The sequence below is a fragment of the Mixophyes fleayi genome, chromosome 10 (genome assembly GCF_038048845.1).
Source record: "Mixophyes fleayi isolate aMixFle1 chromosome 10, aMixFle1.hap1, whole genome shotgun sequence".
Lineage (NCBI taxonomy): Eukaryota > Metazoa > Chordata > Amphibia > Anura > Limnodynastidae > Mixophyes > Mixophyes fleayi.
In genome coordinates this window covers 79,954,341-79,967,710 of record NC_134411.1, presented here as the reverse complement: position 1 = coordinate 79,967,710, position 13,370 = coordinate 79,954,341, and the positions used below count along the sequence as shown (strand labels likewise).

The 13,370-nt window shown below is 41.1% G+C and overlaps 1 protein-coding gene across 1 annotated transcript in view; it reads left to right on the top strand.

The window, feature by feature from the left end:
- Positions 1-540: 540 nt before the first annotated feature.
- Positions 541-13,370, top strand: part of LOC142103385 (polycystin-1-like protein 2) — a 98,796-nt gene continuing 85,966 nt past the window's right edge. The window contains 2 exon segments of the mRNA XM_075187448.1: positions 541-597; positions 2,104-2,299. Coding sequence (XP_075043549.1) covers positions 541-597; positions 2,104-2,299 — 253 coding nt within the window.

The window sequence follows — 13,370 nt, the reverse complement described above, 5'->3', positions numbered from 1 at the left end:
AGCGACAGGTGCAGCTTGAGCAACATAGCCCGTAGTACAGCAGCACAGCGGAGATAAGTGCAGCGTGAACAGCCCAGCCAGCGAGGTAACAGAGGCAGGTGCAGCTTGAGCGATATAGCCTGTAGTACAGCAGCACAGTGCAGACAGGTGCAGCGTGAACAGTCCAGCCAGCAAGGTAACAGCGACAGGTGCAGCTTGAGCAGTATAGGCCGTAGTACAGCAGCACAGCGGAGATAAATGCAGCGTGAACAGCCCAGCCAGCGAGGTAACAGAGGCAGGTGCAGCTTGAGCGATATAGCCCATAGTACAGCAGCACAGCGGACACAGGTGCAGCGTGAACAGTCCAACCAGCAAGGTAACAAGGACAAGGAGGCGCTGAGGATCCAAGGTAAACGTACAGGAGACAAGACTAACTCTTATCAGACAGATAACTTTATCAACAGGCACTGAGGAGAAAGAGGAAGTGCCTTTTCAAGTTTGGAGCCAAAACTGATAACCAATGGAAAACATGCAGAGGACACAAAGGCTTAGGGTCTGCGCATGAGCAGAATCAAAGCCAGGACGCCAGCAGCTGAAGTATGCTTCAATGAGGAACAGGTGAGCGTGTCGGTCTTTGGTTGTGGAAGTCGAATGAGCGCCGTGGGACAGTACCCCCCCTTTAAAGGTGGGCACCGCACACCTTAGGTTCAGCTTCAACAGAAATCTCTTGTGAAAGTTCTTAACAAGAATCGGAGTATGGACATCCGCTGCGCGGATCCAGGAGCGCTCCTCGGGACCGAAACCCTTCCAGTCTACAAGATACTTCTGGTAGACTGGTAGGGGGACTGGTAGAGATAATTTAACACATGCTGGATTAATGACTTTGGAAATGGCATAGGGACCAATAAACTGAGGAGCAAACTTCATACAAGAGTTTTGAGGCGAATATTCTTTGTAGAAAGCCATACTTTATCACCAATCTTGAAAGCAGGTGCAGCCCGGCGTTTCCTATCCGCTGCGAACTTGTAAGGTTTAGAAGATTTCCTGAGACAATTCCTTACTTGATTCCAAATTGACACAAATGTACGCTGAAAGGCATTAACAGCAGGAACCTGGGTGGAAGGGAGAAAAGTAAACTTAGGACAGGATGGATGGATGCCATACACAATTGAAAAGGGCGATGCAGAAGTTGATTTGTGAAGGGCGTTGTTATGTACAAATTCAGCCCAAGGTAGAAGATCTACCCAATCATCTTGATTAGCAGAGGAAAACATTCTGAGGAAGGTCTCTAAATCTTAATTAACGCGCTCAGTCTGTCCATTAGACTGAGGGTGATAGGAAGATGAGAAATTCATATGGATGCCAAGAAGTTTACACAAGGCTCGCCAGAACTTAGACACAAACTGGACTCCACGATTTCAGCGGGGCAACCATGCAACCGAAAGATCTCCTTAATGAACTGCACAGCAAGGACTGAGGAAGAAGGAAGGCCAATGAGTGGAATGAAATGAGCTATCTTTGAAAACCGATCTACCACAACCCAGATGGTGTTATGTTTCTTACTAGGGGGTAGGTCGGTGATAAAGTCCATGCTAAGTTGAGTCCATGGTTTGTCGGGAATAGGCAGAGGAATTACTGATTAAGATGAGATTTTTGGGAAAGAACAGCCCCTACTCCTACATTTGAGGCATCAATTTCAAGAAAGAATGGTTGAGAAGTGTTGGGTTGTTGAAGAATAGATGCTGAAGAGAATGCTTCTTTAAGAAATTCAAAGACTTTTAGGGCCTCCGGAGGCCAGGATTTAGGATTGGCACCCTTCCGAGTAAGGGACACAATGGGTGCCACAATGGTAGAATACCCTTTAATAAAGCGTCTATAATAATTTGAAAATCCCAAAAACCGCTGTACAGGTTTCAGGCCCAAGGGAAGGGGCCACTCAATAATGGCTAGCACTTTTTCCGGATCCATCTCTAGTCCCATGCCAAGAAACGACATCTGTAGTTGTTCAAACAAACATTTTTCAAGTTTACAAATAAGTTGATTTTTGCGGAGTCATGAGAGGATCTCTACCACATGAAGCCGATGTGACTGGATATTTTGAGAAAAAATCAAGATGTCATCTAGGTAGACTTCAACACAGTCATAGAGGAGGTCCCTAAAAATTTCATTAACAAAACTCTGAAACACCGCCGGGGCGTTACACAAACCAAAGGGCATCATCAGATATTCATAGTGACCGCCACAGGTATTAAAGGCCGTTTTACATTCATCGCCTGCTTTGATTCTAATAAGATTATAGGTTCCTCTAAGGTCCAACTTGGTAAATATCTTGGCCCCCTTTATACGGTCAAAGAGTTCAGTAATGAGTGGAATGGGATATTGGTTATTAATTGTTATAGCATTAAGGCCTCTGTAATCAATACACAGTCGGAGAGTCCCGTCTTTCTTTTTAACAAAAAAGAATACAGCCCCAGCAGGAGAAGAAGAAGGTCTGATGAAACCACGTTGGAGATTCTCTTGAACATAGTCAGACATGGCTAGGGTCTCTGGCAACAATAAGGAGTACACACGGCCTCGAGGAGGAATTTGACCAGGTTAAAGGTCAATAGGGCAGTCCCAGGCTCGAAGAGGAGGAAGGTGTTCAGAACTGGTTTTATCAAAAATATCCAAAAATGATGAATATTGCTTTGGAAGGAGATCAAACTTGACTTCTGATGAAATGCTAGTAGAGGCCAGGGGATGAACACGAGAAAGACAATTTTGAAAACAGTTTAGACTCCAGGATGAGACTTGGGAAGTAGTCCATTCCATCTGAGGCGAATGTTGTTGGAGCCAGGGCAGCCCCAAGATGACTGGACTGGTGGAGGACAGTAAAACATGGAAAGATATCATCTCTTTATGTAGTGCTCCTACTTGCAAAAGGATATGCTTAGTGCTGATCTTGATAAGACCGTTGGAAATACGGGATCCATCAATAGCAGTAACAGATACAGGATGCTCTAGGGAAGGTGTAGCCAAAGCACTTTGAGGCACGAGGGCAAGAGAAATAAAATTCCCAGCAGCTCCTGAACCCAATAAGGCATAGGAATGGATGGGGCCTAAAGGGCCATACAATGTAATGGGGAAGGAACAGACCTTAGGTAAACTGGACTGAGGAAAGGATTTAATATTGCCCAATCTGACCTCTCCGGAACAAATTAGGCTTTGGCGTTTCCCGACTTCTTGGGACAGTTGTTAAGCATGTGACCTGGATCGGCACAATAAATACACCGTTTATATTTAAATCTTGCATAGGTTTATCTTCAGAAGTTGAAGAAAAGTAACGAGGTGTTGTCCTAGGCACAAGACGTCGAGAACTATCCCTCTCAGCAGCTCTTTCTCGGAAATGAAGGTCTACACTGTTACATAAGGAAATTAGGGCATCTAAAGTAGTTGGTAATTCCTGAGAGGCCAGAGCGCCCTTGATTTTATCGGACAGTCCTTGCCAAAAGGTAGCTACCAGGGCGTCATTATTGCAGCACAATTCAGATGACAAAGTGCGAAAAGTGATGACATATTGAGCCACGGATCCTGGCCCCTGGCAGAGTCTAAGAATACTTCATGCAGCAGATGTAACACAACCAGGTTCATCGAAATTTTTTCGAAATGCAGCTATAAAGGCAGCGCTGTCAGAAAGGAGTGGATCATCCTGCTCCCAGAGGGGAGAAACCCAGGCCAGGGCCTGACCAGAAAGCAAGGATATTAGATAAGCGACCTTAGCCTTTTGGGTAGGAAAAAAGTTTGAACTGAATCGAACACTGGTTGACGAAACCTCTACAAATCTTGGGGTCCCCATCAAACTTAGAAGGAGAAGGAATCCGAAGAGTAGAGGTGGACTTGCACCTTCGGTACCTGATCTGACCGCATGGCTTGGCCCTGATTTGCACGACTACGATTTGTCACCTCCTGCGTCGCTGGTGGCTAACTTGGAGGGCCTCGACCTGCACATCTCCAGCAGCGAAACCCAAACTCCCTTGCCAGGGTCTCCGGTGAAGACCGGAGGTGTGTTAGACTCCACGCCTCCCTACTTAGCTGCATCGATACCAGCAAGTAGCCTTCAGTTTTGGCAAGAATCCGTGACAGTGTCATAATATATATATATATATATATATATATATATATATATATATATATATATATATAGGATTACAGTTCCCATCCCCTCTTAGCAGAATTTTATTTTGGAGTCCTAGATTGTTGGCTTGGACGCACGCCATTCTGGGGCTTCAAATGATGCTAGGCTAGCTCCTTGCTGACCGCAGACAAAGCGCTCAGAGGAGATGTCAGATGAGAGCAGTGTCTGACAGCTGAGGACGCCCTGATAACTGACGGGTCCCATAACAGTTATTACCCTTACTGCCCTGGCAGTAAACCCCATGCTCCATGTACTAAGTGTTGACTAGTTTTAAACAAAGCTGATATTTGTTTTGGCATACCATTTTATATGTTGATGACGAAATAAAGGTGATGATTTTTTTTTATATGCAAGGCCAGTGTTTCATCATTATATGTTACAAGGTCTAGAGTTACCTAATTGTACACCCAGATGGAGGCCTAGAAGTTATTCCTACATTCAGCAATGCCAAAGTTCCGTAGTGATAGTACATCATGCTCTGTACACATGGCATGGTTTCAAATCAATATACTAGGTTTGGCAGTCATTTTATTTTCACTACTAGTTTCAATCCTGCCAACTTTACTTTGTAATCATTTTATTTTTAATGGGAGTTGATTCAATAACATTTATAGATAACACATACGGACCTAAGCATGAGAAACTTTGACAGCAATGCTTTTTTTTTTTAAAATCCGTAAATAAAATTTTGTAGAGGCATGGCTGGGACACTGAGGACAACCAATGCAGGACTCCAACAAAGAGAAATATTGAGGGAACAAACAAGCGCTGAGAATGTCAGTTTAGTCAAAAGAAGTTAAGAATTTAGAATCTATATTTTTCCACTCCCTACATCCAGGGCTTCTTGTGCGCAATTGCACCATTTAATCCTCCAGAGGCTTCTGATATTGAAATGCAGGCGGCCCAGGCAAGATTTCACTGAGAATCTGCAGCAATATAAATGCGCCTAATGAGATGATAGGATTATTAATGAATGCAATATAAATGTTTCTGTTGTAACAGCACAAATAGACACTATGGAAGAGTTAGGAAACTCTACTACTTCAAATATGACTATAGTCCAATCTGAGATAACCAGTTTGCAAGCTCAAGTTCTGCAGCAATAACATTTGAATCACAGTAATTTCACAACATGTTAATATTGATAGTTGCCTACCACGTTACATCCAAGGCATTCTGCCTCACAGAGGACTCCAGGGGACAGATCAATTATCTGCTATGTTCCTCGCGGCTGCACATTTTTATCATTTATATGGTAAAAAGTAATGATCACTTTTGCTCTCGTCTCTATGTGGTACAAGCAAAAATGAACGAATATCTCCTAAAAAAAACTTGCAGCGTAGTATCTCGCTGCTGTTCCGGGGTGAGGGGTGTTGCGTCTGTCAAAGATGTTTTATTTTGGATGAAGCCAATTTATTAATATGAAAATATTTACATTGTTTTATCTTATTTTAGTATATCATTTATATTTGATGTGGTTTTATTATGTCAATTGGATCCTTGCGTGTGAGCTGATGAGAGGGATATGAACAGGAATGAAGGAGTTAATTCACAGATGTCTCTGATCAGAGGTGGTGAACAAGAATTTCTCCAAAATCTCCATTGAATCCAGGGGAGCAAAAAGGACCAAGACACGCCTATATGCCTTCTCAGCCAATTGTAATATGACATTTGTGAATTGTAATACAACCTACTTTTGTTACTGATAAAAACTGTCTGGTCTATGAATGGGCAGAGATTTGCACCCCAAAGTGTCACTAAGTTGGCACCATTTACTCTTCTGAATTGCCGCCACCTTTGCTCTGTTAAAGAAGACATGCCAATTGAAGGCATTGGCTATTGTTAGTGCTCCCCATTCAAGCCACAGGTGCAAAATAAATTACACCATCACAGGTATTGCAGATGAGCCCCACATTTCCACAACACTGGGATTACTTTCTTCTAGAACCTCTATCCTTTCTAAAGAAACGAGGTCTGGAAATCCTATATAAATTTTCGTTTATATAGCCAATGAAATATATGAAAAACTCTTTTGTCAAAGAGATATAATCAAATACAACACCTATCAACCCATCTAACTGGTATTAAAAGCACACATTATTCAAGTGACTTCTGTAAAATAAACATAGTTGTCTATTGCATTCTAGTGATCTCAATGCAATACATAGAGCATTCTAGTGGCCAACATACAATACATAGAACATTCTAGTGACCTCAATATAATACATAGAGCATTCTAGTGACTAACATGCAATACATAGAGCATTCTAGTGGCCTCAATATAATACATAGAGCATTCTAGTGACTAAAATACAGCACATAGAGCATTCTAGTGACCTCAATATAATACATAGAGCATTCTATTGACCAACATACAATACAGGGAGAATTCTACAAATCAGAGCAACCAGGGAACATCCTCTTTCTGGCTATTGGCCACCAGGCACATCCACGCAATCTAACTGCACAAAATCTACATAGATATAATCAAATACAACACCTATCAACCCATCTAACTGGTATTAAAAGCACACATTATTCAAGTGACTTCTGTAAAATAAACATAGTGTTCTATTGCATTCTAGTGATCTCAATGCAATACATATAGCATTCTAGTGACCAACATACAATACATAGAACATTCTAGTGACCTCAATATAATACATAGAGCATTCTAGTGACTAACATTCAATACATAGAGCATTCTAGTGACCTCAATATAATACATAGAGCATTCTATTGACCAACATACAATACAGGGAGAATTCTACACAATCAGAGCAACCGGGGAACATCCTCTTTCTGGCTATTGGCCACCAGGCACATCCACGCAATCTAACTGCACAAAATCAACATAGATATAATCAAATACAACACCTTTCAACCCATCTAACTGGTATTAAAAACACACATTATTCAAGTGACTTCTGTAAAATAAACATAGTGTTCTATTGCATTCTAGTGATCTCAATGCAATACATAGAGCATTCTAGTGACCAACATACAATACATAGAACATTCTAGTGACCTCAATATAATAAATAGAGCATTCTAGTGACTAACATTCAATACATAGAGCATTCTAGTGACCTCAATATAATACACAGAGCATTCTAGTGACTAACATACAATACATAGAGCATTCTAGTGACCTCAATATAATACATAGAGCATTCTATTGACCAACATACAATACAGGGAGAATTCTACACAATCAGAGCAACCGAGGAACATCCTCTTTCTGGCTATTGGCCACCAGGCACATCCACGCAATCTAACTGCACAAAATCTACATAGTTAGTTTTTCCTGAGGCTTAGGCTAGGTACACACTAAAGAATTTTCTGACTGACCTGTTATTTAAAACGATTGTATCCTAAGACTGAAGGTCCGATCAGTTTGTCGAATAATGTGTACACACTGACAGATCTGTGCTCTTCATCTGGAACTTCATCTGGTCCTCTAGTCTTCAGAGAAAGACAGCACAATATTCATTCATTCCTGTCACATTGTCACACTGATTAAAACCGCCTTGTTATAGCTATCTACATGTCTTAATGAATTTAGTTAGCTTCTGTGACTCTGAAACAAAACATTCTGTCTCAGAACGAACAAATGAATTATTCCTTCTACAGCACTCTCTACATTTATTCACCGGGACATTCATCTCTAGCATCGGCTGAAAAGAACATGACTCTGTAAACTCTATGGATATCGTGAGCATGAGTTTATACACACTATATGATCAGTCGGTGATTGGGAGGAAAATATTAAACAGTACAACCAACCAAATAAAACAATGAGCGGCACTTTAGAATGACTTTAGATCATCGTGTCACTATACACACTCACACGATATCTGACCAAATGTTCAGATGTCGGCTGATTGGAGGTTTTTCGTGCAATCATCGGGCCAGTGTGTACCTAGCCTTACACAATATATTGGCCTATTCAGAAGATAGTGACTCATATTTGGAGAGGTTTGTGGAGAACAACCTTGACACCAAACATTGTGGACCAGTTTTGAGTAATAAGGCTGCAATCCTACCAAATGCAGGAGCCTATTATGCCACAGTTCTGTCAACATAGTTGGGAGGAATCTTCACAGACTTTATGTAATTTGATGGGTGCCATATACCATCTATACAATAATTGTCTTTCACCACAGAACAAATAAAGATAGTCCTGTCTAGAACATGTGTTTTATCATTCTAAAGAGAGTGTTAAAATAGTACATATTATATGACTAGATCTAGGCTTATCTCTGTTTATTTATTAGTATTTTAGGGGATGCTACTCGCTACTTTCCTTATACTTTGTATGGCACATTATACTGAATGATTTTTGGGCTATGTCTGGAACTCAGTTGTTATTTCTGTATGTTATATATTTATTGTTCTGTTTAGTGTGAGATGACCGAGGGGCTATCATATCACCCTGCTTACCCTTGTTTTGCACTACCCCAGTAAACTTAGAGGGGCTCATGTAAAATTGGCTTAAAATATACATTTCCATACCATCTTGCACACAAAAGACACGTTCCCATCTATATGCACCTTTGGTCGCATTTTCCACCAACATCTCCTTACTCTTGGAGAGGCAGGACGTGAGGAAGGGATGGGTCAGGCAAGCACAGGCCACGTGCAGTCAGTTCGTCTTCTCGTAATTGCGACTGAGTTAGACCTGGACACAGACGTATAAACGTCTATCAGTAGGCGTATATCTTGCGGGTGCTTGAACCCTGGAGCAAAACATGCAGTAATGATGAGGATCATTAGCAGGACACTTCTGGTTGGCTGCCTTCTGCTTGGCTGATTGCAGATGACCTTCTCCAGCTGATTGTGTTTAATTCTTTTGCGTAGTGGCTATATGATATCTGTCTGTTCACATTCCTCACTTTTAAGCCTTATAATCATTGTGCCAAATAAGAACATTCCCCATGTACTCAGATGTGATAAGGTGATGGGGATGTTTCTTGTTAATCACTATTTGCTTAAGTCCAATCAGCGCCTTTAATTAATAACACTGCAAGCACACGCTATAAGAAAAATGAAAAAAAATAAAGCTCTATTCCAGAAATCTCCTTTTGGGGGGTTACAACAATGAACGCATTTTGATTTTATTTTTCTATGTTAATCCGAGTTGTTTTTTTTAATGTCTTCTTTTATATATATATATATTACATTATCTTTTAGTCATTTGCTGACATAAAATTAGGAAACATTGTAATTTGTAATGTTCTTAAGTCTGACATGCACTACACAAGAAACAGTAACTTAGTTGATTGTAGATTGTGTTGTTAGATTGTTTATTAATTGCAACTGCATCACACAAAGTACACCAAAGTAAATCTATAGTACACAGAAAGGTCCGCATAATTGATTGATTGATTGAAGTGTGAATTAGGTCATTACTTAATGGCGTCACACAAAATCTGCAATTCTTGACCGGTGAAAATCTGTACTGACAGAAACAGTACCCATGTCAGGCGCCATATCCGCACTGACACTAGGTGCAGGATACAGTCTTCTGCCTTCCTTCGATAGCTGCGTCCTGTTGCCTAGCAACGAGACACTTCCTTGTTTTCTTTTGCACGCTGTGCGAGCGCATGCGCAGAAGACCTCGTCTCTGCCTAGCAACGGGACGCTTCTCTCTCTCACCTGTCAGTGGTCAGTGTGTCTGACCACCGAAACTCAGTCACCCAATCAGGGTTCACCTTGTTACATGAATAGGAGCCTCTGGTACCACTAGGTTTCCAAAGTATTGGTTCACTACCTGCACTTACCTGTGGTTTCTGTCTCCTGCTTGATTATCAGCTTGTTCCTTCATTACTCTCCCGGATCACGTTTTGGCCCCTCATTGCTGTCCAGTTCTGACTCCTGTCTTGCCTTAACTATTCTTTGGATCTTCACCGTGTACTGCTCTGCCTGGCTGGTTTCGATCCGGACTGTTTGGCCACGCCTGTCTACTCTCGCCGCTACGCTGGTAACTGTCTGAACTGCAGTGAAGTCCAAACTCCCTTGCGGGGGTCCCTGGTGAATACCGGGGGGTGCGTTAGACTCTGCGCCTCCATGATCGGTTGTGTTAATATCATTTAGTGGCCGTTCCTGTAATTCCGTGACAAATCATACACACCGCTGATGTAGCAGTACCCCACTCTCACTCAACACCCTGAATCTATTCTACGGGACCCTGTGATTTCTTAACAAATTGAGAATCTACCATCTGGGATGTACATAGGTCAGTGATGGGCATCCAGATACACTGAGGGTGCCACATGGTATGGCCCTCTTAACCTTCAAAAGGGCCACAAATTACACTTCATATCAGTATGAAGTTAAAATAATACTTTTAATCAAAGAAAGAGACACCTATCCGTAATAACAGATCAGCAGGCATTTTTAACAAAGGCTACAAGCTACATCAAACACATCTGACAATAAAGCAGTAAAAAGTGGGGAGCCTAAGGTGAAGGCTCAAAGGGCCGCATGTAGACCCCCACTGACAGAACAATCATAAGAAGACTCAATTCAAGCTGCATCTCAACAAAACAAAATTGCTGAATCGACAAATCAACTTTCTAATTTGACATTCAAAAGCAAATTCTTGCTTTTTTCCAAATATGACATTTGATCATATCCAAGACACTGAACAACACGGAATGGTGCAAATACGCCTTTCGATTTCTTATGCCAACAATGCACAGATGCTAAGGGGTGTAAACTTCCATTAAATTCTCATATCCAAAAGCTAAAGCTAGGTACACAATACAGAATTTTCCACCAACTTTTTATGCCGATCGATTTTACATGCGATCGATGGTCCGATCGCTCGGTCCATGGACTGCATACACACTAGCCTTGTTTAGGACGATAAAGGGAAGAGTGGACGTCCCTTTAGCAACTTTTTACAGCCATGTTGTCGTGAGCAATGATTGAGGATTGTCGTGGATCGGTCGGAAGTTTATACATACTACACAATGAGGCGACAATCATCCATTTGGGCAGACTTTCGACCATCGTGTCACTACACACACTGACCTGACTTTTGAACGAGCGGTCGTATGTCGGCTGATTGAGCCGATTATTGGACGAAAACCGTGTAGTGTGTACCCAGCTTTAGGAGGAAGATCTACAAAAATACGAATGGTCTGTAATCTGTAGAGAGTCCTTCAGTAGATCCTCTTATGTCATCCCTAAGGACATAGCCATCAAATTAGTGTTCTGTTGGTACCTAATCCCAGTAAAGCCTCATATGATCTTTCCATCAACTTCAGATCCAAGCTAACTCCAGTATGTAGGCGTTAGGCACCCTTAGGTCAATTGGCGTTTTTGGTGGAAATGAGATAGCACAAATAATATTTCCCTTGTTTTATTGGTACAGCTGGTTTATTTGCCTTTCATTTTGATTCAATCTTTTGTTACCCTTTGATGTTAATCTAATCGATGTTGGGAAATAATTTTCACAATCAAGCTTTTATGGAATGTAAAATTGATTTACCTGATGCTTTGATATGGATGTTTTCTCATATTATAAACTGCTCTTATTTGCCTATTAATGCCAATGTATACCATACAATGGGGTATATTTACTAAACTGCAGGTTTGAAAAAGTGGAGATGTTGACTATAGCAACCAATCAGATTGTAGCTGTCGTTTGTTTAGTACATTCTACAAAATGACAGCTAGAATCTGATTGGTTGCTATAGGCAACATCTCCACTTTTTCAAACCCGCAGTTTAGTAAACATACCCCTATGTCTTCGTTCTAAGGTTCTACCTGAAAATCAATAACATTTTCTAAACTAAAATAAACTAATGTACTAATAATATGCTGTCAGCAGAATCAATTAGCGTGTGCCTAAATGATCTACAGAATTACTACTATCTTCGTGTCTAAAGTCCTATACCAACAACTGACTTATCTAGAGTTTCCAATTAAGATCTCATCTAAATAGCAGCAATTACAAATTACCCTATGCGATAACTGGGGCAATAATAATTATGGGAAAATGTAGTTAGTGATAATACGGGCTCATGTGGCTATAAATGTTCAAAGAACAACTTAAGGTTGTAACGCTGATACTTCCAGTCAAATTATTCCCATGCTTGCAAGGCCTTAAGATAACATAATTAAAGTTTCATTCCAAGGTAGGGAGATGAAATTACCCAACCCACTGTTCCTTGGAGGAGTGATGGGAGTTTATACATGACTGTTTTTAATGGATGCACCCATTGTTCTTTTGACAGCCTTGGCCGAAACAGCGGCTGAGGGATGTTACAGAGGGGTGTGTGGCTGTGCAGATGTATATGAAGCCGAAAGCAAGGAGTTGGCAGCTCCTTATTGGTCCTCCCTCTCACACCCATCTCAGCGTTTTAGAACATACAGTTCCTTGGTCTCCGCTGGTAACAAGATTCAAAGAGCGTTGGCAGTTCTGCTCACCACTCTTCCAGGCTGATCCTCCAATGGATTAAATAGGGTCCCATAAGTTCAAAATAACAAAGCAGGAGCTCTGAATGTGTAGAAACGTCATTTTAGAACATTAATATAAACTGTTGGGCTTCAGTTTCCTTTATAGTCACTGGACTCCTTGATGAGCTGTGATATCCTTATAGTCTACCTTATCAACTGGTGGCCCAAGGGCTAATGTGGTACTTAGGATTTATTGATATAACTGATGGGTGTGTTGCTAGAGGATTTGCACACATTGGGCCTGATTAATTAAGGAAAGTTAAGCAAAAGTAAGCAAGTAAGGCAAAACCATGTTGCATTGGAGGGAGAGGTAAATTTAAAATGCAATGGCAGATTTGTATTTGGGGTAGGGCATGTCCTAGATCAACTTTCAATTTAAATGTACAAATAAGCTATCAAGTATTTGCGTGCTATATGAAAAAACAGCCAGTATTTTCCATATGTGCAAAATAATAAACTTATTTGCACCCCTTGCATTGTCACATGGTTTCGTCCAGAAAACGTGAGTAAGGAAATTTACTCAATTTTTTGCTTAACTTTCCTTAATGAATTAGGCCCATAGTTATAAGTGTTCTTGTGATATTGTTGGGTTCATAAATCTTTTTTTCAGCATGATATAAGGTGTAGGTGCTATTCCTATCTATTCTTGGATCAATTATCTTTAAAAATGACATCGATGTCTTGATGGCTCGGAGGAGTGAGGGACAAAGTTGCCGTGTGTCATTCATGCATCAGGGCTGCCAGTTGT